General features: G+C 41.2%; 2 protein-coding genes across 8 annotated transcripts in view; one reads left to right on the top strand and one right to left on the bottom strand.

Moving 5' to 3' along the window:
- Positions 1-15,257, top strand: part of NRDC (nardilysin convertase) — a 71,871-nt gene extending 56,614 nt beyond the window's left edge. Inside the window, exons 20-31 of one of the 3 annotated variants that reach the window (XM_090269441.1) lie at positions 630-780; positions 5,647-5,774; positions 7,491-7,653; positions 9,393-9,424; positions 9,672-9,810; positions 11,677-11,724; positions 12,002-12,054; positions 12,434-12,517; positions 13,090-13,180; positions 13,458-13,574; positions 14,453-14,542; positions 14,667-15,257. In XM_090269441.1, coding sequence (XP_090125567.1) covers positions 630-780; positions 5,647-5,774; positions 7,491-7,653; positions 9,393-9,424; positions 9,672-9,810; positions 11,677-11,724; positions 12,002-12,054; positions 12,434-12,517; positions 13,090-13,180; positions 13,458-13,574; positions 14,453-14,542; positions 14,667-14,864 — 1,294 coding nt within the window. In that variant the 3' untranslated portion in view covers positions 14,865-15,257. The remainder of the gene's footprint in view (positions 1-629; positions 781-5,646; positions 5,775-7,490; positions 7,654-9,392; positions 9,425-9,671; positions 9,811-11,676; positions 11,725-12,001; positions 12,055-12,433; positions 12,518-13,089; positions 13,181-13,457; positions 13,575-14,452; positions 14,543-14,666) is intronic. The other 2 variants (XM_090269442.1, XM_090269443.1) reach the window with 2 other exon arrangements.
- A 337-nt stretch (positions 15,258-15,594) lies between these two features.
- Positions 15,595-21,365, bottom strand: part of OSBPL9 (oxysterol binding protein like 9) — a 130,963-nt gene continuing 125,192 nt past the window's right edge. For all 5 annotated transcript variants that reach the window (XM_090269444.1, XM_090269447.1, XM_090269449.1 and 2 more), the window contains 4 exons: positions 18,887-18,965; positions 17,960-18,051; positions 16,545-16,680; positions 15,595-16,280 (listed from right to left, as the gene is read on the bottom strand). In XM_090269444.1, the coding sequence (XP_090125570.1) occupies positions 16,206-16,280; positions 16,545-16,680; positions 17,960-18,051; positions 18,887-18,965 (382 nt within the window). In that variant the 3' untranslated portion in view covers positions 15,595-16,205. The remainder of the gene's footprint in view (positions 16,281-16,544; positions 16,681-17,959; positions 18,052-18,886; positions 18,966-21,365) is intronic.

Here is a 21,365-nt window from a genome sequence, read left to right as displayed (position 1 = left end):
GATGAGTGGATCTTTTGATCCTGTATTTAGAGACTGCCAGAGAATTTGATTACGTATACTTTGTTCTTAGCAAATTACTTATATGTTTATGTAGATAGCTACATTGTAGGAGGTCAGAGAGCCCAAAATATTTCTGAAACATAGGAGGTGCTTGGGAAATGATAGTGTATTTCTTCCTTTCTTTTGCCACTTAACATGTAAAATCCAACCTTCAAATGATAAGCAGCATATTAACATTTATTAATACCCACTTTAAAAAATACATTACCCTCATCCCTTCCCTCAGATTTTAATGTATCAGTCAGGAAGCCTAGGCCACAGTAATAGAGCCAGTTACCTTTGATGCCTTTTACACTACCCACTGTGCAGCATAAATATGACCATTTTCTATGTGCACGAGATGAAAAAGATTGAGAAGCACTGTTGAAGATAGGAGTTCTACAATATCCCTGTTAAAGTGAGTCCTGGAAGCACTATTTACCTTGAACTCAATTAGTATATAGTTTTACATTCTGGAGAAGTGAGTTTACATCTTTGTAAAAGTGAAGTTTCTTACTCTAAATCAAAGCTAATCTTCTCATGTCTATTTCTTGCCAATTAATGATGCTGTTTGCATTTTATATTCTCAGTGTGGTCCTCTTTGATATCTTTGTCAATATCCTCACCCACAATCTTGCGGAGCCAGCTTATGAAGCAGATGTGGCACAGCTGGAGTATAAGCTGGTAGCTGGAGAACATGGTTTAATTATTCGAGTGAAAGGATTCAACCATAAACTACCTGTACGTACAAGTGCTCTGTTTTCCTCATAGAGAGCTTTAAGATTTCATATTTATGTTTGTTGCTCCCATGGCACCAAACATAGAGGCTTGTGCATGGAGTACTATACTTAGAAAGTAACCTTTATTAATGTGGATTATCATGCTTTCTTGTCAAATGTTTGTGACCTTTCTTCTTCCTATACTCTGTCCCTTGTTTTAAGTATGTGTGTCTTGTTTCTCAATTCTAAGTTTATGAGCCTTTTAGAAACAGGGTGTATGTATATCTTGTCAGTAGTTTGTCTCTTGGTAAGGAATGTATTCCAGTGTCACTTTGTCAAAAGCTTCATTAGCAGAGGGAGAAATAACTAGGGTGCTAGCTAAAAGGGTTAGATCATTAAACACCAGGTAAAGTAATATCATGTACCTAATGGGTAGAACATTTATTAAGGTTTGGGGAACTGTATTCGTACAAGAAAAAAATCTGGAGGAAAGGACCTGACAGGATAGATCTGTGCTAAGAGGTGATAGCTTCCATATCTTAGCAGAAATGCTGGTGAAGAATATACTTCTTTCCTTTATCCTTATTGCTATCAGTCTCCTCAGAGAACAAAGAGTGGTCTTAGGAGGACACACCATGGAAGTTTTTACTTTTGTCAGCCTTCAAAGGCTTACATATAATGTAGCTTAATATCCAAACAGATTAAAGCCTAATATTGTAGTTGTCATTTGCGAGATACGTTTCGGAATTACCAGGAAGGCTTTTCAAAATACAAACCATAGAAAAATATTTGATGTTCTTCATTTTATGAAGCTTACTTAGCTTTAATATTAAGACCTGACATAGAATATAAGTATATAAAACTAGAGACCAGTTTTATCTGTAAAATATAGATGCAAAAATTTAAAAATTAGAGCATTAAATGCAACAGTGTAACAAAAAGAATAATTCACTATACCACATGCCAGGAATGCAAATGATTGGTTGTTCAGTATAAGGAAATTGATGAATAAGTCATAACACAGGTCAAAGGAAAAGCACAATAGGCATACCTCAGAGTTTTGTGGGTTTGATTCTAGACCTCCAGAATAAAACGACTGCTGCAATAAAGGGATTTGATCTTTGTGCTGGTTTCACTTTGTGAAAAATGCAGCATTGTGAAGTACAGTAAAGCAAAGAACAACAAAACGAGGTATGCCTGTATTTGGGTATAATGATAAATGTCAAAGAATTTGATAATTTTGAGTGGGCATTACTAATGAGTAGGAATGGGGGAAAATTAATTAAACACAATTAAAATTTTAATTTAAAAACAGTAACAGCAAGGAATAAGCCAAGGATACCCACGATTACCTCTGTCATTCAACATTAACTTAGAGGATGTGGCTACTACATTAAAATGAAAATAAAAACACTTAGAAAAGAAAATTATTTTTCTTTTTCTTAAATTGTATTTTATTGATTATGCTATTACAGTTGTCCCAATTTTTACCCTTTTGCCTTCCTCCACCCAGCATCCCCCACTCCCTCAGGCAATCCCCACACCATTGTTCATGTCCATGGGTCATGCATAGAAGTTCTTTGGCTACTCCATTTCTTATATGCTGTACATCCCCATGGCTATTCTGTAACTACCTATTTGTACTTTTTAATACTCTCACCTCTCCACCCATTCCCCCATGGCCCCCATCTAGCAACCATCAAAATGCTCTCCATATCCATGATTCTGTCCCTATTCTTCTTGTTTGCTTACTTTGTTTTTTAGATTCAATTGTTGATAGATATGTATTTATTGCCATTTTATTCATAGTCGATCTTTTTCTTAAATAAGCTCATTTAATATTTCATATAATAATGGTTTGGTGATGATGAACTCCTTCAGTTTTTTCTTGTCTGGGAAGTTCTTTATCTGCCCTTTTATTCTAAATGATATTTTTGCTGGGTAGGTCCCTGCTTTTCATGACTTCAAATGTTTCTTGCCAATCCCTCCTGGCCTACAAAGTTTCTTTTGAGACATCAGCTGACAGTCTTATGGGAACTGCCTTGTAGGAAACTTCTTTTCTCTTGCTGCTTTTGAGGTTCTCTCTTTATCTTTAACCTTTGACATTTTAATTATGTGTCTTGGAGTGGGCTTCTTTGCATCCATCTTGTTTGGGACTCTGTGCTTCCTGGACTTGCCTGTCTATTTCCTCCGCCAAATTAGGGAAGTTTTCTTTCATTATTTTTTCAAATAGATTTCCAATTTTTTGCTCTTTCTCTTCTCCTTCTGGCACTCCTATGATGTGTATGTTGGAATGCTTGAAGTTGTCCCAGAGGCTGCTTACACTATCATCATTTATTTGGATTCTTTTTTCTTGTAGTTCTGATTGGTTGTTTTTTTGCTCCCTTATCTTCCATATCATTGATTTGAATCTCAGCTTCATCTACTCTACTGTTGTTTCTCTGTAAATTATTATTTATTTCAATTAGTGTATCCTTTGTGTCTCAGTGGATCTTTCTTATGCTGTTGAGGTCCTCACCAAGTTCCTTGAGCATCCTTATAACCAGTGTTTTGAACACTGCATCTCATAGATTGCTTATCTCCATTTTTGTGTAGTTCTTTTTCTGGAGTTTTGATCTGTTCTTTCATTTGGGCCATGTTTCTTTGTCTCATTTTGGCAGCCTCCCTGTGTTTGTTTCTATGTATTAGGTAGAGCTGCTGTGACTCCCTGTCTTGGTAGTGTGGCCTAATGTAGTAGGTGTACTGTAGGGTCCAGTGGCACAGCTCCTCTATCACCCAAGCTGGGTATTCGAGGTGCGCCCTTTGTGTGGGCTAAGTACACCCTCCTCTTGTCGTTGAGCTTTGATTGCTATTGGCAGGTCAATGGGAGGTATTTACCCAGGCCGGTAAGCTGCAAAGATTGGCTGTGATCACTGGCCATCAACCTCCACTCTCCTTGGAGGATCAGCTGTGCAGGGGCAGGGTGTTAATGTTCTGACATGGTCTATAGCTGCCCGCTAGTTGCGCAGTCCTTGGGGTTTCCTGGGTGGTGCAGGCCAAGGTCATCCCTTCACCTGTGTTTTGCGCGGGGCACCCTGCCTGAGCTATAAAGCAATCTGTGATGGCTGCTACTTGTGCTGGGCTTGGAAATTCCCAGGTGAAGCCAAGCTGTGAATCTAGGCTGGATGCTGCTAGTACCCTGCCTGGGGCCACTTAGGAAGAGGTGTTGGTGTTAAGGGGCACACTGAGGCCAGCTGTTACTTGTTTAAAAGGATTTAAGAAGTTGTGAAGTGAGCCCTGGCTGCTGTGGCTCAGTGGATTGAGCGCTGGCCTGTGAGCCAAGTGTTGCTGGTTCGGTTCCCGGCAGGGCACAAGACTAGGTTGCACATCTGCTCCCCAGTTGGGGGCGCAAGTGAAAGGCAACCACGCAGTGATGTTCCTCTCCCGCTCTTTTTCCTTTTCCCTTTCTCTAAAAATAAATAAACAAACAAATAAATAATTAAAAAAAAAAAGTTGTGAAGCATGAGCCAAGACAAGCCATTCATATGAAAAAGCTACTGTTAACAGTTGTAAGTTGGATTAGTCAGAGCCTCAGGGGATTTCCAGGGCAGAGCAAACTGTGTTAGCCAGGTTGTTGGGAGTCTCAGATTTGGCACCTGCCTGCTGGCTCTGTGGCTCTGTCCCCCTTTCTGTCTGGAAGAAAGCTGTTCCCCAGCTCTTGTGTTGATGCTGGACACTTCAGTTCTTCCTCATATGCCACTGGTGCCTTTTAAGCTGCTACCCCAGTGCTGGAGCTCAGAGGGAGTGAGTCTGAGTAAGTTTGTGTGTGGGTTCTTTAAGGGGAACTGCTTGGGCCTCCAGCACTTTCTTCCACTGACTCAGTCCCTGCTTGTTTTTGCAGCCATAAGTTAGGGGAATGGTACTGGAACCCTGGACTGAGGGGCCTTGTGTGGTGCTGGGACTCCTTGTTCCCAAGATATACCTCCCGAATTTTTATCCACCACACGAGGGTGAGGGGCCAGCCTGTTCCACATCTGTGCTCCTCCTACCAGTCTGGATGAATGTGGTTTTTAAATTCCGTAGTTGTCAGACTTCCATTCAACTTGATATCTGATGGTTCTGTGATGGTTGTTCTATATAATTTAGTGGTAATTTTCATGTGGTTGTGCAAGGAGGCGAGCCATGTCTGCCTGTGCTGCCATCTTGACTGAAAGTCCAAATCTCCCTCAGAAAAACTACTTTTCTTTGCAGGTGATACAGTTGTATTCTTAGGAAACGTAAGATACTACTAAAATTTAAAAAATGACTTATTATATGACTGGTCACAAGATCAGTATATCAAAATGGCTATTCTTCTTTTAGTAGCAAGTAACCACTTAGAAACGGATGGAGACTGTTCTATTTATAATATTGAGAAAAACAAAATGCTTAGGGATAAATAAGAAGAATGTAGAACCTATCTAAAGAAAAGTATAAATCTTATGGAAGCTTATAAAAAAAGTTTAAAGGAGAGACTTATGTTTCTGGTTTAGGACAGCTTGATATAAAATTGTCATTGCTTCAAAAATTAACATGTAAATGTAATGTCCTCCCAATTAAAGTTACATTTAGGGACAGTGGGGATACAGATAAAACTATCTGTAAGTTCATTTTGAAGAAAGAAATGTTTAAGAATACACATGGAAATTATAAAAATGGAAGAATCATTGCTCCAGATTTGACAGTTACTGAGGATATTAACGCTTGGAAATTCTTTGAGTCATTAGTACCTCTCTTTTGTCTCCCACAATGCCTGTTATCATGGGCCCGGTAAAAACCAATGGAAAACACTCCCTTGCCCCTCCCCGCCAAAAAACTTAATGGATTTTCATGCTTCTCCATTCAAAGTGTTTCTTTCTTTCCTTTTTAGCTACTCTTTCAGCTCATTATTGACTATCTCACGGAGTTTAGTTCCACACCAGCTGTCTTTACAATGATAACTGAGCAGTTGAAGAAGACCTACTTTAACATCCTCATCAAGCCTGAGACTCTGGCCAAGTGGGTATATATGGGGTCAGCCTGAAAGTATTTGCCTTCCTAGGGGTTAGGTGGTTCTAGCTTCACTGCTAATTTTCAGACTTGATAGATTTGTGCTGTAGTTTATGAATCCAGTACATAGGATTATAGGATTTCTAAACTCAACTAAAGTAGCTATCTGTGAGTAGGATCGAAAGTAACCTACTATATTTAATTAGAGGTAAAAAATGGTGTTTTTCCAAAGTTTGTAAGTAAATAACAGTTAAAGTAGTGCTGGCTCTATCCTAGCTCAGAATTGCTTGCTGGTGATATTTTACTGTGGCAATTTTAGTGTGTTGGGTGCTGTGATAAGTAGCTAAGTTAAGCTGCTTAAACACATCATTTTTCTCTTTAGCAACTGCAGCTGTCCAGAATTCAGCCAGAGTTCCAGAAGAGAGCAAAAAGGCTTCTGGACAATCTGTGTACTAATGCTTAAACCCTCTGCTGATAGGCAGCCTCCTTGGGCCTTTCATCAGAGCCCATAGCCTATAGGGTACTTTGTGTGAGTCAGGATAAAGTACCTCCTTGGAGGTACCCTCTGTCAGCGGGGAGCGGGGCACATTCCCCCGAGCAGACATAGCCCTTTGTGCACATGGTTTGCAAGCCCCCCATTTGATCTCTTTGCTGGGCATCTGTAAATGGTAAATAGCACAACCTGATATAGGGGCCCTGCCTTTGACAGTTGTAATGAGTGCATAAATGACCAAAAGTTGGAAGCAGGGGAAGTAGTTAAGAGTCAGATGGGTAATAACTGATAATCTGATCACAAAAAGCTATAAAAACTAATAACCAAATATAAATTGGAAAGGAGAATTGTCTGGAACTATTGATATGTTGGAAAATATCCCAGTGTATGCAATTGCCTCTGAATACTACTTTATTAAAATGTGGTAAAGTAGTAATAACAACACCTTTTTATTGAAGACTTGTTTTGTGCTAGACGTAAGAACTTTATATTTATTTAATTCTCACCAAAACTGCATTATTATCTCCCTTGTTTTACAAATGAAGAAATTGAGTCACACGTGTGAGGTGATTTGCCAAGTTTAAACAACTTAATGTGGGGAAGGGGGTTGGTGGGGGTCCGTCTGATTTTGGCCTAGAACTACAACCTACATATACTGTCCCTTCAGTAATAGATATCCATAATGGTGGCCTCCAGAAATTAGCAAAATGCTAGAATTTAAATCAAAATAGTAAAAATAGTAACAATTTTAAGTTGTGTGACTCATCTGGCAACTTATGTGAAATATTTTATTTTCCAACTGTGACAGGTAAGTTGAGTTGCACCAGTAAGCAAATCTGTGTAACAGTTTATGTATGCAATTGTAAATGCTTTTTTGTGATCGTCTCCCCATCTTAAATTGTGATAGAAATTGTCTCTCTTTAAAACATATCATCTGGCCCTGACTGGTGTGGCTCAGTGGGTTAGGTGTTGTCCTGCAAACTGATAGGCTGCCCATTTGATTCCCTGTCAGAGCACAAATCTGGTTTGTGGGCCGGGTACGTGCCAGAGGCAACCAGTTGATGTTTCCCTCTCTCCTTCCCTTCCTCTCTTTCTAAAAATAAATAAATAAAATCTTTAAAAAATAAAATGAAATGAGACATATCACTTGTAGAAGTTTGACCAAATTCTTCTTTACCTTCAAGATTTAGATCTTAAAATAAAATTTTGTTTTTTTCCTGCCCTCTATACAGAGATGTGCGGCTTTTAATTCTGGAATATGCCCGTTGGTCTATGATTGACAAATACCGGGCTTTGATGGATGGCCTTTCCCTTGAGTCTCTCCTGAACTTCGTCAAAGAGTTCAAATCCCAGCTTTTTGTTGAGGGCCTGGTACAAGGAAATGTCACAAGCACAGTGAGTGTGAGGTTGCTGTTGGCCAGGTCTGACTGCTGCTGTGGGCTCTGGAATTGCATTAGTTTTTCCCTGAAACTCTGTATTGTATGACAAGCCTGTATTGTTATAGTCTGTTTAGAAGGGAACCTGGCCTCTCTGATGGGCAAGAATTTTTTTATGAAGGAGACTGCTGGTAATGGCAAATATATGGTATTGGTTACATTTATTGAAGATTGTGTAGGGAAACCACGAACAGTTTAGAAATTAAAGTGGGACCTGGGGGGTGATGAGGGATGCATATATATGTATATATACATACACACCACACATATATAGAACTTTTATGTTGTGCTTGTGTATGAAGCTAAGGAGCTTGGGCTTTATCCTATAGTAAACAGAGAACCATTGAAGGATTTAAAAGAGGATTTGTCATTAAGATCCAGACAGACTAGTTATGAGGCTCTTATAAAAGTTGATATGAAGTATGATTTCACTTATGTGAGGTATCTAAAGTAGTCAAAATCATAGGAGCAGAAAGTAGAATGGTGGTTACCAGGGGTTGGGAGAAGTAAAAAAGGGGGGATTGTTTTGTGGGTACAGAGTTCAAGTTTTGCCAGATGAAAAGTTCTGGAGTTCTGTTTCACAATATCATGAATATACTTAACACTAGGGAACTATGTTTAAAAATGGTTAAGATGTCAAAGTTTATGTTTTTACATATACACACAGAGTTGAAGTGAGAAATGATGAAGCTTGAGGTTAGGCAAAATGAATAAGAAGCACTTAAGTAATAATGAGGTAGAGGATGGCCACTACTCAATGGCTGATTAGATATAGGGGTGAGGGAGAAGAGAAGGATCTAGGATGATCCCTAAATTTCTTGCTGAGTCACTAGATTGGTGGAGGAGGAGGAACCATAGTAGGTTTGGGGGCATATGAAGAGTTTTGTTTTGATACCTACTGAGTTTGTTATGTCTGTAGGACCTTGTAACTAACCGAAGCCTCTTCTGGCTAAGAGTGCTTGACTGGGATTCTTCGTAAACTGTTTGACCATCTTCTTCCATGGCCTCTCAGTTTCTCAAGACCGGTCTTTTGATGAATAAATATATAAATGGCCACTCAAGATTGGCTGCTGTCCTCCCAACTCCTCTATGTCTTTATCCCACAACCCCAAACCAGCCTTAGTTTATGTCCTGTCCACAGAAGTTTAAAAGCCTCAACTCACAGAGAAGAGTAGGAGTAGTTGCCTGCTTCTCTGAGCACAGTGGCAGTATTGGGCAGGGGACTTTGGTCCAGTGGACTAATAAGTACCATGTTTTGCCCAGGTAGAAACCACTTTAGAGATGAAGGGGAAGAGATGCATTCGTTTAGTATTATTGTTCTATTGTTCACTCTAAGCCAGGCTCCAGGTTTCTAAATCAGTCATAGCTGTCATACAGGGCACAGACTAGTGGGGAAAACTGAACAGTTAAGTTTGATCCAGTGGGGAAAGTGTCATAGTGGACATACAGGTAAGCAGAATGCCAAGGGAGAGCAGAGAGGAGCTGTTCAGTTGAGACCCGCTTAGTGTTCAACAAACATAATATTAAATCAGTGAATGATGAGCCCACTCAATCAATGAGTGACTCACCCAGCATTTTGGGTTACAGACAGTGTGTGCTTTCCTAACGTTATCCAGGGCTTCCTAAGTAATTAGAATGTTGATATTAGTTGGTTCTTGATGAAATTGATGTAGTTATTTCTTCTCTTTTGCCTCCTAGGAATCTATGGAGTTCCTGAAATATGTTGTTGAGTGAGTATTAAGTTTGAGTGTTCTCTTTGGGAGTTATGCATTCCTACCAGCAGGCGGGCCTTGAGCCACAACTCAGTTGTTAGTAAACCAGTGGAGATGCTTCTTGTGGTAGGTTTTCTTGAAGCTAGTTATGTAAACAGAGTAATTCAGAAGGGACTGTAGAAGGCCTGATCCCTATTTCACAGGTTTTGGGTGGGGTAAGAGGATAAAGGCACTGCCTCAGTAAGCCACACTGATTCTCTTGCAGCAAGCTGAACTTCATGCCTTTGGAGCAGGAGATGTCTGTGCAGTTCCAGGTGGTAGAACTACCCATTGGCCACCACCTGTGCAAAGTGAGAGCTCTGAACAAGGGTGATGCCAACTCTGAAGTCACTGTGTACTACCAGGTCAGTTGGCCCCTTTGCACACAGCCATCCTCATGGCTAAGTACCTTTAGGGCACTAAAGCCTGCGGGAGTAGTGGCCCTATGACCTTCAAGGCCCTTCATGTTGCCTCTGTAGTTTTGTGCTTGGAGTCAGTTGTCTTCTTCAAGCAACTATATTTAAAAATTGCTCCTGTCAGTAAAATGAATCCTTTTTAAAAACTTAATTAGTCACCCAAGCACTAGTCCAGAGGGACAGACTAAAGTGTGGCTGGAAATGCCTATGCATTCCCGACAGAACCCTAAGCAATAGGACATTTGTTAAAAGGATAGTTTCGGACATGAGACAAAAGTAAACACAGCTATGCAATCAGTATACAGCAAACAGGATGACTACCAGAGTTATAACGGAAGGTTTCAAAGCACCTGAGAAATAGGATTTATCACCTCTAGTTTATGAGTGACGAGTCTGAGGCCCAGAGCCCCTTACTTCCTTGAGGTTATACCAGTTGGGGCTTGAATTTATTCCTCTTATTCTCAAATCCTGTGTTCTTTCCACACCGTTCTGGAGAGGTGGGATGGGACTTAAAGAACTTTGCAACAATCTCGGTTGGCCCATATTCTACTCTAGCCTGTGGTTAGTCTCATTCACTTCTAGGACTATGGGGACCTGTGCCTGCTAGACTGATCTGACTTCTTCAATGCTGGGCCTTCTATAGCTGCTGCTATACTATGGCCTTAGGTTCCCTGCAGGAAGAAGTCTCTTCTCTGCTAGGCCCCCATGAAGATCCCTGTCTGGGCTTTGGGCATGGCTGCATGGCCTTGCTCTCAAGCTTTTTCCTTTTGTTGTGTTTCTGGCCCTGAACCCAACTCTTTCCTGAGACACCCAACTTGTCTGTAGTTCCAGTCTCCCTCTGGCTGTAGCCACCTGGGTTTTCTCCCGCAGGCCTGGCACTGCTTAGCCCTGTCCGCATTTCCAGTGCTTCTGACTCTCAGAACCCAGAGAGGAGCACTTCTCCAGTTTTAGGCAGAATGCGTAAGGCTGTGTCTGTTGTGCTCCTTTGATCACCTCTCAGCACCAGCTTGTAATAAAGACCGCTTCCTTTACCGAACTGCTTCCCTCCTCACACACAGCATTTTGAACAAGAAAATGACAAAAGGTTTTAACTGGTTTTATTGCAGTCCTTCTAGAGGCAAATAGGAAAATCTTGCTGCTGATGGAACAGGCTTGTAGGGAGCACTGGCTTTAACCTCTTCTCTGGTGAAGTGGGAACAGACCTGAGCATGTGTCAGAGGAACCTGCAGGAACCTGGCTGGCAGATGCACTAACAAAGTCCTTGCTTGTTGGCCTCTTGGCCTCTTTTCTAACCACATTATTTTGCCAGTTTCCAGGACAGCCAGGATGTGGTTTCCAAGTGTGGTTATTTGCTAAGCAGTTTTCTTATCAATTGGTTTGGGTCCTTGTGTATGGCTGCAGAAGCTTCTATTTGTATCCTTTCCATCTGAGGAATAGGTCCAGTTACACTTCATTGATACCCAAACATTTCCTGCTCTCCTTATTTAGCACCTTAAACTCCAAGTACTTGATTTTAGTGTGTCCTCTACATCCGTTGGACAGGAACTGAAAGGTAGGGATTATTGGACTCTCCTCATGTCTGCCTGCAGTTCTGTGCTAGCAATACAAATGATCAAACATGATTCCTATCCTCACGGACCTTCCGTCTAAAGGGAAGACAGATGTATAAACAAAAATGTTGAAAGTATGGCAGTAGAGGGTATGATCATCTCTCTTTGAGAGGATGAGAAGAATGGGATGGACACCTGAACAGCTAATTAAAAAGCCCTGTGAGCCACTGGCTTTTCAGTTGGTCTGACCAACTTCTCCTTTCAGTCAGGTACCAGGAGTTTGAAAGAATACACTCTAATGGAGCTGCTTGTGGTGAGTTGTATAAGAGTTAGGGTGTTAAAGCCCCCAGCCCACTATGAGGACTGGCCTTTCTGCCTGGGGACTTGGAAGTTGTGAGAAAGCTATGATTGGAAAGTGGGATGGTTATTTAGTATTCTCACCCACTGTGAACATAGGTGGGGGCCCAGGCAGTATAGGAAGGAGGTACCAGGGGAGGTTGGACTTTGGGGGTATGGAGAACACTTTTAGGGGAAGAAACAGTTTTTCTGCTAGGAGGAGTTGGGCTGACAGGTATTATGTTGAATTACAGATGCACATGGAAGAGCCTTGTTTTGACTTCCTTCGAACCAAGCAGACACTTGGGTAAGTCTGCTGGCAAGAGCACTGAGCTCAAATAAGGGCCTGGGGCTTCCTTTGCAGGCTGAGGTTTCAGATATCCTGACTGAGCAGTCAACTGTGCAGAGCTCTTTGGTCCTTCCATGCCTTGGAGTTATACCTTTTGGTCAAAAGTTCTAGTTTGCATCTTGGACCATGATCAGGCTTTTAGTTTGGCCTAGTTTCAAGATCAAGAGAAGAAGTTAGCCCATGGTCCCCTAACGTGAGAATGAAATAGATGCACGCATGTTTATGGATCTGCAGGCCCAGTAAAGATATGCAGAAACCCTTCCCTTATCTCTAGGGCTTCTAAGGGCAGGACCCAGGTGACCACCTGAGCACATGAAACTTTTTGATTTGGCTGTAGGTACCATGTCTACCCTACCTGTAGGAACACATCTGGGATTCTAGGATTCTCTGTCACCGTGGGGACACAGGCAACCAAATACAAGTGAGTAAGCAAACTATTATTATTCTTGGCATGGAGAGCAGGGCCTACAGGTACTTACTTAACCCTCAGGCAACTCTGACTAAATAGGGTTTGCTTCATGAAGTCAGACAGCTGCATAGGCTAGAGACAGGTTGTTCACAGATGGCCTGGTCCAAGACTGATCAGTTGTTCCTATGGTCCTATTAGGGTTTGACTCACATGCTGTGGTCACTGTACAGGGCTTGCCAGTGCTGTCACCTCTTCAGGCAGACCCAAGGACAAGAAAGGCAGAGGCGCCTGACCTGGCCTTTACGCTAGAACCAAGGTATAAGACCTTGGTGGTTCTCAGCTTAGGAATGGTCAAGCATGGCTGTCACTGCTTCAGTATGAGGATACCAGGAAAATGGGCTAGAGGTGGGGGTAGGGTTCTTCCCATTCTTTTCCCTCCTCCCTCACCTTATGGGAGGGTGCTGAGGACTGGGAAGAAAACACTTCAGCCTCTTTCCTAGAAACATGCCTTAGCCCTAATTCTCTCCTTTGCCTTCTACTTGAGACCAGGTTTCTGATGACTTTTAATTGCTGTTTTGTTTCAGCTCTGAAGTTGTTGATAAAAAGATAGAAGAGTTTCTTTCTAGCTTTGAGGAAAAGATTGAAAACCTCACTGAGGATGCATTCAACACCCAGGTGACTGTCCGAGCTGGCCTGGTCTGTTGTTCCTTGGCCCACACAAGCCCTCAGGACACCAGTCCTAGCAGTGCTGTGTGCTGCTTACTATTGGAATATTGTAGCCCCACCTTACTTTGACTGTGTCTTCCTAGCTTCGTCCCTCCTCCTCATGCTGGCAGGTCCCAAGTGAAGGGACCATAGCATGTCCATCACAAACCAGACTGGACAGGGCCAAGTGTGTTCTGGAGGAGCTAGTGTGATGCCATGCCTGAAGGTCTCGTTTTGGTGGTGACAGGTCACAGCCCTGATCAAGCTGAAGGAGTGCGAGGACACCCACCTTGGGGAGGAGGTGGACAGAAACTGGAATGAGGTAGTGACACAGCAGTACCTCTTCGACCGCCTTGCTCATGAGGTAATAGCATGGTTTTCAGAGTAAGGAGTCACAATCCCAAGCACATCAGTATTGTGTGCAAGAGACATCAGGGGCACTCAACATCCAGCCTTGGTTATTGACTTGCTCATTTCTTGACTGGTTTCCAGACTGGCCTCTAGCCTCTTAGCTGGCCAAGTGAGCAGGATGCTAATTCTCACCCACTGCCACCCTGGCCAATTTCAATGGGAGATTCATTTTTGCATTCCATATTGACGTTCACTTTACAATTTGTGAGGACAAAAAGGGTTCTACTGTTTAAAGAAAATTTAAAACATCTGTTCTTTACGGTCATGGAATTCCTCCTCCAGATTTAATGATTCCTGGTGTAGCTCTTTTGAAAAAACAATAAAACCCACAAAAAAGAGCTGTGTCCCACAATCCAGTCTCTTGCTGGTACTCTAGCCTATGCAGTGAATTACCTACCAAAGGACACCGAGGCAGAAGGGTTTAACAAGAGGCTTCAGCCCAGTTCTTAAGGCACTCCAGCCTTGTTTTTCTATTAGAAGCAGGGCAGATAAAAGTTCTCTTTACCCATTTCAATAGTTACTGTAATTTTCTCGAGCTAGAGCGTAGTTACTGTGTACATGAGTTTTGGCTCAGTGTATAGTACTCAGCTACAATTACAGTATCTGCTACCCTCTCTTGCTCATCTGTTAGGATCAGTCTTTGCTACAAAACCTGAAAATGTGTTACCAAGGCTCATTTTTATCCTTTTCTGGAAGGTTGGGGGCAAGCTGAGACTTACAGTAAAATGATGTGCTCAGACCAAGGAAGTCTGCCTAGGGTGTTAAGTTTGAGAACTATTTTTCCAGAAAATGTATTGCTAGTCTTTTACAGCTTTCTTTCTTTCCTGGAAGATTGAAGCACTGAAGTCATTCCTGAAATCAGACCTAGTCAGCTGGTTCAAGGCTCACAGAGGACCAGGAAGTAGAATGCTCAGTGTTCACGTGAGTATGGTTGTCATTTAGCCATCATCATTCATGGAGTTTGGGTTGGTGTCAGAGATTCTAACAAGTCTTGGCACAAATCTGCTCAGCCTATTTCTCACCAGGAGTCTTTGGCTTCTTTCAGGTTGTTGGATTTGGGAAGTATGAGCTGGAAGAGGATGGTACCTCTTATGGTGAGGATTCAAACTCTTCTTGTGAAGGGATGCAGCTAACCTACTTGCCAGCCTCTCCTCTGCTGACAGAGTCTACCATCCCCATTACTGATATTAGGGCTTTCACATCAACACTTAACCTTCTCCCCTACCATAAAATAGTCAAATAAACTGCAATCTCGTGGCCTGAATGAAGCATTGTGTATTTTAAAATGTATTTTATGAATTTACACTACTATGGCCTTAGGGCTTCCATGAATTTTTGCACTGGGATCATAGAATTTGATTTACTGCTCCCCCTTCTGTTGACTAACAAAGCAAGGGTTATAGTAGCAGCTGGCAGAGAGAAACTAGCAGGGTGGCCAGAAAGCTTACAGGAGCAGTTTGAGAAGCCCTGGTACCCGGTCCTCTCAGATTGAGAATCCAGTTCTGTACAACAGCCCTATGTAACCAACGTCTTATTAGTACCTAACTGTTAGGTGCTAATACTAATGCCTAAATGATTGATTATGTTGTTTTTAATGTATTTTTAAATAAAGATAGATCTGTATTGCCCTTCAGAATGAGCCTTTTGCTGCTGCGGCATTGTTTTTATTGTATTTATTTTCAGATCTCTACCCCACACTAAAACAAAGCACTCTTCCCAAAACCTCTAAGGCAATAAAGTATTTTTGGATAAAGTGTTGGTAGCCCAATGTGTGCTATATGGAGAGTTCAGTGAGGCCTGGAGAACGACATCGTGGGGGCTACAGGCAGAGCACCAAGTGTAAGGGCAGCTAAGGAAAGGATGGCTTCTCCATTATTTTAGGGTCCTTGTGTAAAGCTAACTCCTGTAATGAAAGTTATCAAATAATTGGCTCCAAGTTTAACCATAAAGATAATAAAAGAAACACATTTAAAAAAGGTTGGAAAAATTACTTTATGAAGCCTTCAGAAGCACTGAATATAATTAAACTGTAATCCAGACTTAGATACAATTCCAAAATAAAAATTACTGTAGGTGAGACCATGAAATTTCCTAATACTTGATTTTAATACATTGCGCTCATTTTCTAAAACAACTCAAAGGAACCAGTATTTACAGTAGATGGGAACAGAAGTATTTATGAAAAACCTGGCATCAGGTATATCATATGTATATATGTGTGTGTGTGTGTGTGTATATATATCTCCCAAGAGTATATGAACTAAGAAACATGATGTATATCAACAGCAGTGCTAGAGAGCAGAGTTTGAGACTGGGATTTATAAATGCTTTTCAAAGCGTGGGGTATGGAGAAGGAGCAGATGTGTTGCTTTCAAAACCTGAATTTTTTCTCAGGACTGCCACAAAAGAGTGAAACAGGGAAGCTTTTCTTGCTTTAATTGTTCATCTGCATCAGAAAGTCCAGTATCCCTGAGATAGGAACCACTGCAATAAGAAGGGAGTAAGTAGGTTCTCCCAAAGGAAGACTGTTGCTTAATTATGCCTACTGCCCTGGTTAGCAGGTGTAAACTTTGCATTTCCCGACCTAATGCTTGGCAGCACCAAGACGTTTCAGTAATGGTTCATCGTAAACCCAACATTCTCCATCTTCATGAAATAACTGTAAAAGAAAGGGGAAGATTTCATTTACACACTTGATATGTACATCTGTACTATCATACTTTTTATTATTTTATGTCTTCTCCCATTATACTGAAATGAGTTTCAAGCAGGGACCTGGGCTCATCGTGTTCACGACAGTGCTTACTTAAAACGGTGTTTGGTAACTTCAGCATTCATTGAAATGAATGAATGAGTTACAGCTCAGGCTATCAGAGCAATAGCAGTTGGGAGGTTGGGGCAGGCCTCCCCAAAGCAAGCTTACCCTTGTCTCCCATTGAATTTCCTTCTCCTTCCTTTCTCGGGCTTCTGCTCTTTGTCTTTCTTCAAGTCTATGCTTGGCTTCAGTTGCTGCATCAATATCTCTGATTTTTAAGTTGAAAGTGACATCCTTCCAAAGGCTTAAAAAAAAAAAAAAAAGGTGCTAAGAACCAGATACAGTTACTAGCAATCTTGAGAATGAAAGTCTAGATCTACCCTGAAGTGTTGTAGTTCACGGACAATCTCCGTAAGCTAGCACCACGGCACTGAAGTAAGAACAGAAAAACAGATTCAGAAGATATAGATGGAAATAAAGGATGGGCAGAAAGCTGGATGTATGTGGTAAGGACAGCAAAGGAGAAAGAACAGTGAGAACTGACACCTGTGATTCTATTATATTTCTGGCTCTACAACTAATTATCAATGCAGCTTTGGTGGTGTCAGTTCACCACTCTAGGGCTTGAGTGTCCTTTACTATACTTAGAGGAACTGAGAAGTTCCATTTCAGAAAAGCTCCCTTGGAGTTAACAATGAAGATTTGGAGAAACTGAATAGAGAGTAAGGGTCAAGAGGGGAATTATAGAGGCTTAAAGGGTAAGAGATTTGGCTTCCTCTCACGGCCTGAAGAAAACTGGACAGGTTTGGTTCAAACATATCACTTTACAAGTGAGACTCCTGGGGATTAGAAAAGTGTCTGCCTAAGATCCCTCTGTCGTGAGTATGAGCAGGCAGCCAGGCTGAGCAGAATATTAAGTTAGAGACAACAAACAGGGTAATGATTTCTAAAGTCCCTTTCCTTCACTTACAAAATCCCCTAGTACAAAAAACTTGCAGTGCATGATTCCTCATACCTCTACAACATCCTGATTTTATTGAGAAAGGAAAAAATTATGATGTTTGAGACTACTGGAAAATTGAATACTAATTAGGCATTTGATGATATTAAGGAATAACTGATCTTGAAGCATGATAATATTTTGGTTAATTTTTTAAGAAAGTCACGTAAAAGAGATATGCTGAAATAATTAGGAAAGAAACTTTTTAAATAAGTTTCTTGCCAGCAAAAGACCTGAAAGTGTTTTACTAGACACCTCTCGGTTGGGACCTCATTGCTGTGTCTTGTAAGATGGTTATAAGCCTTTCATACACTGGGTACTTATTATAGACCAAGCATCATATATATGCTATATGTTCATCTCATTTACTTCTCACAACTCTGAGGTAGTTCCAATTTCAGGAAAAGGCAAAGAGAGACAAACTTATAGTCTTGGTTACAAAAACAGTAAGTGGTGGAACTCCATATGAACTTAGGCACTCAGACCCAGTCTGCGCTCTTTTATATTCTGCTATACCTTCTCCAAAACCCAGCTCTGCGCCTCTGCCTAGCCAATCAACAGCTCAGTTATGTTGTCTCCTTACCAGCGGGATTCATACTCATTCTGATCTTCCAATTTTCTCACTTTTTTCTTGATTATAGGCAACTTCTTGGTATCTATAAAAACTGAATTTTCCTAGAAAACAGAAGTAGGCAGATGTTTTATTCAAACTGTTCTAAGAGAGTCAGCTTGTCCCAGAACTTCAATTAACAGATACAATAATCAGATCCCATATATGTTAATGATGTAGACAGAGCTTCATATGCAATCTTCAGCCTTAAAATATAATTGTGTGTTTTAAGTCTTGGTAGAGGCTCAATTCAATAGACATTTCCAGCATGACGAGAGGCTACGTTCTCAGGATGTAGCTCTTGGAGAGCTACACCCATAAACAACTAATCCTAATGATAAGTATGCTGAAGTGCCTTTTACATTTCAAATTCTCCAAGTCAGTTCACTGACTCCTGTTAAGGACTATCTTACTCATTTCTGTATCCCTGGTGCCAGGCAGTCACTACATTTTTTAAACAAAATCAAACTGCACATAACACAAATTAGTTTAGCACTTCATTATACAAACCTACCACACACCCTAATCATACAGCTAACATTTACTGGGTGCTTACTATGTGCCAAGCATTTTTAAGCATACATTACTTTTTTAATTTTTAAGTTATTTTTTTAAATAAAAATTTTAATTACAGCTTACATTCAATATTTTTTCTATTAGTCACAGGTATATAGCATAGAACATACATTATTCTTGAGTGTTTTGAAAGGAGAGAAGAAAGTAAAATCATTCTACTACCTTGACTACTTGGGAAGAGGTAGGGAAAGGAAAAGGCTTGCCCTGAAGAGACAGCATTAGAGCTGGCCTCAGGGGTTAAGTTTCCAGATGAAGGAAGCTGGAGTCAAGCATAGTCTACAATTCAATGTAGCCTGGAACAAGTGGCAAAATACAGCTTCTTACCCCTGTTGCATATTTTGCATACATCACACCATTCCATTCCCCTTCAACTGAACAAAAGGACTTCTTGTCATTTGGAGAACTAAATAGAAAAAGAAATATCTGTGTTAGTCTCAAGTTGAAAATTTTTCTACCAAAGAATCTGGTCAGGGTGGCCTATCTTCACAGCAGAACACAGAAGAGCCACTGTGAAGTCTTCAGAAAACTGGGCAGCCTAATGCTGTAGAACGAGGTTTCTCAGACCAACTGTAAGAACAAGGGCTGTAAACAAGATGCTAATGAACCTGAGATCCCATGAACAGAGTATGAGATGAGCCCTGTGCTGGGGGTGCAGCAGACAAGGGACAGTCCCTGCTCTCAGACTGTTCACAGCCAAGTGGGGAGAAACACCACAGATTCTGGATGGTCAGTGCTGTGGTGAGTTTCTGTGAGCACTGAGTTCAAGGGCAAAGCTGCTGGGATGAAGGGCATGGAAGGTTTTGTTTCAGGATATAATGCCAGAGACCAGGCTTTCATCCTTGGGCTGAGAGGAACCACTGGGTCTAACAGTTTGATTCTTTTCCTGTAGACGTCTACTTGGACAAGTGATATGTATGGCAGGTATGAAATCCTGGAAGACGAGCATCACAGCCAAGGACAGGTTAAGAGAGGCAAGGCAAAGGACAGAAGGAGGCGAAGAGGTCAGGAGAGAAAAATACGCAGAGTAGAGGGATGAAGCTACTATCACTGGACTGAAACATAAATTTCCTCTATGATTTAGGGGATTTGAGGGAAGGGAGACAAATAGAAAAATCACAGGATCCCAGGTTTAGGTCACTGTGCAGAGGTTCTCAAAGTGTGGTCCTCAGAGTGTGGTCTGGGGATCCTTTGGGGTTACTGAGACCCTCTTAAATCAAAACTATTTTCATAACACTAAGACACTGTTTGTCTTTTTCACTCTATTTTTCCCACAAGTATACAGTGTTTCCCAGAGCCTATGCGATATGTAGCCAACAACTAAGGCAAGTAAATGGGAGAACCCAGTTATTACTTATTAATTACAGCCATGTGCCACTTAGCGATGAGATATGTTCTGAGAAATTTGTCATTAGGCAATTTTGTCCTTGTGAAAACATCTTCAGTGCACTTAAATCTAGATGGTATAGCCTGCTGCTCCTAGGCTACAAGCCTGTACAGCATGTTACTGCACAAAACAATGAGATTAAACCAAGCATAAGAGAATACTGCAATCAAGAGACCAAGTAAACATGATGTATGAGACTGCTGCTGGCACGACATGGCACACTGTTTTACAGCAAACTTTATAAGTAGAGGGAGTACATTCTAAAATAAGAAGTACAGTAAACACACACACCAGTAATAGTCTGTTATCAAATATTATGTAATGTACATAATTGTGTATACTTCTCTATGACCGCAGCACAGCAGGTCGGTTCGCATCAGCAACACCACAAATTTATGAATAATGTGATACCTTGTGCTATGACATTACAACAGCTGTGATGTCACTAGGCAACAGGAATTTCTCATTTCCATTATAATCTTACATTTTGTTGTTGATCAAAACATCATTTTGTAGCCATGACTGTATATTAGAGATTTAACTCAGAAAATGTGCAATGTCACTCTTCTCATAAATTAAAAAATAATTTTTTCCAGAAAATATTATTGTCACATAAATTCATTTATAAATACTTTAGAATCTGTTAATTTTTAATAAGAGAATATTGATAGGTATAATATAAACAAAAGCTCTTTGGCGTTCTCAATAACTTGGAGTCCAGAGACCAGAAAGTTTGAGAATCACTCAGCTGATGCCCAAATCCCTGAAGTGAAGAGCCCACCAAGTGTTCCTTTAGCTCACAGCTTTGAGGGCAGTCTTTCTACTCTTGTATGGCCATGACTGGGCCAACGTTCTGCGGAGTAGCAGTTCCTTTTTCCTACTTTATTCTTATTGTTTCCACTCTTACAGATATTCCCATTTCCCCCACCCCTTTGCTCCCCTCTCCCCCCATATTGTCCCCTCTTCCCTCTGGCCATCCCCACACTGCTGTCTGCAAGCTGGCAGCTCCTCATGGTGCCAAGTGCCAAGAAACACTGAGGAGCAGGCAATTTCCAATTGCCATTTCGGGGGCAGCATAATTATAACGGTAATTTGTGCTGCACCGTAATCCCGTATTTTCTGACTGTAAGAATATTTTGGATTTTACACTGATTTTTATTTAGTAAACATCTTGTGTTCATGGTCCCATGCTGCTCAAGACTCTTGAATGCTATTCGTTATGCGGATGAAATGATATCCCTGGAAACAGGTTAACTTGTCATGTGTCCTCCATTGGCAACACTGCTCCCAATAGGGCCTCTGAGGGCAAAGAAAAATGTGCAGATTTTCCTCTTCCAAGCAGGCTCTGAACTCCTGCAACTGACTGTTACCAGACAGTACAGCTGTCTCCATCAGACCCTGGAGTGTCAGACAAAACCA

Source organism: Furipterus horrens, unplaced genomic scaffold (assembly GCF_987537825.1).
Source record: "Furipterus horrens unplaced genomic scaffold, mFurHor1.1.pri manual_scaffold_3, whole genome shotgun sequence".
NCBI lineage: Eukaryota > Metazoa > Chordata > Mammalia > Chiroptera > Furipteridae > Furipterus > Furipterus horrens.
Note: the sequence above shows the minus strand (reverse complement) of the source record. Positions and strands in the feature narration are given on the sequence as shown.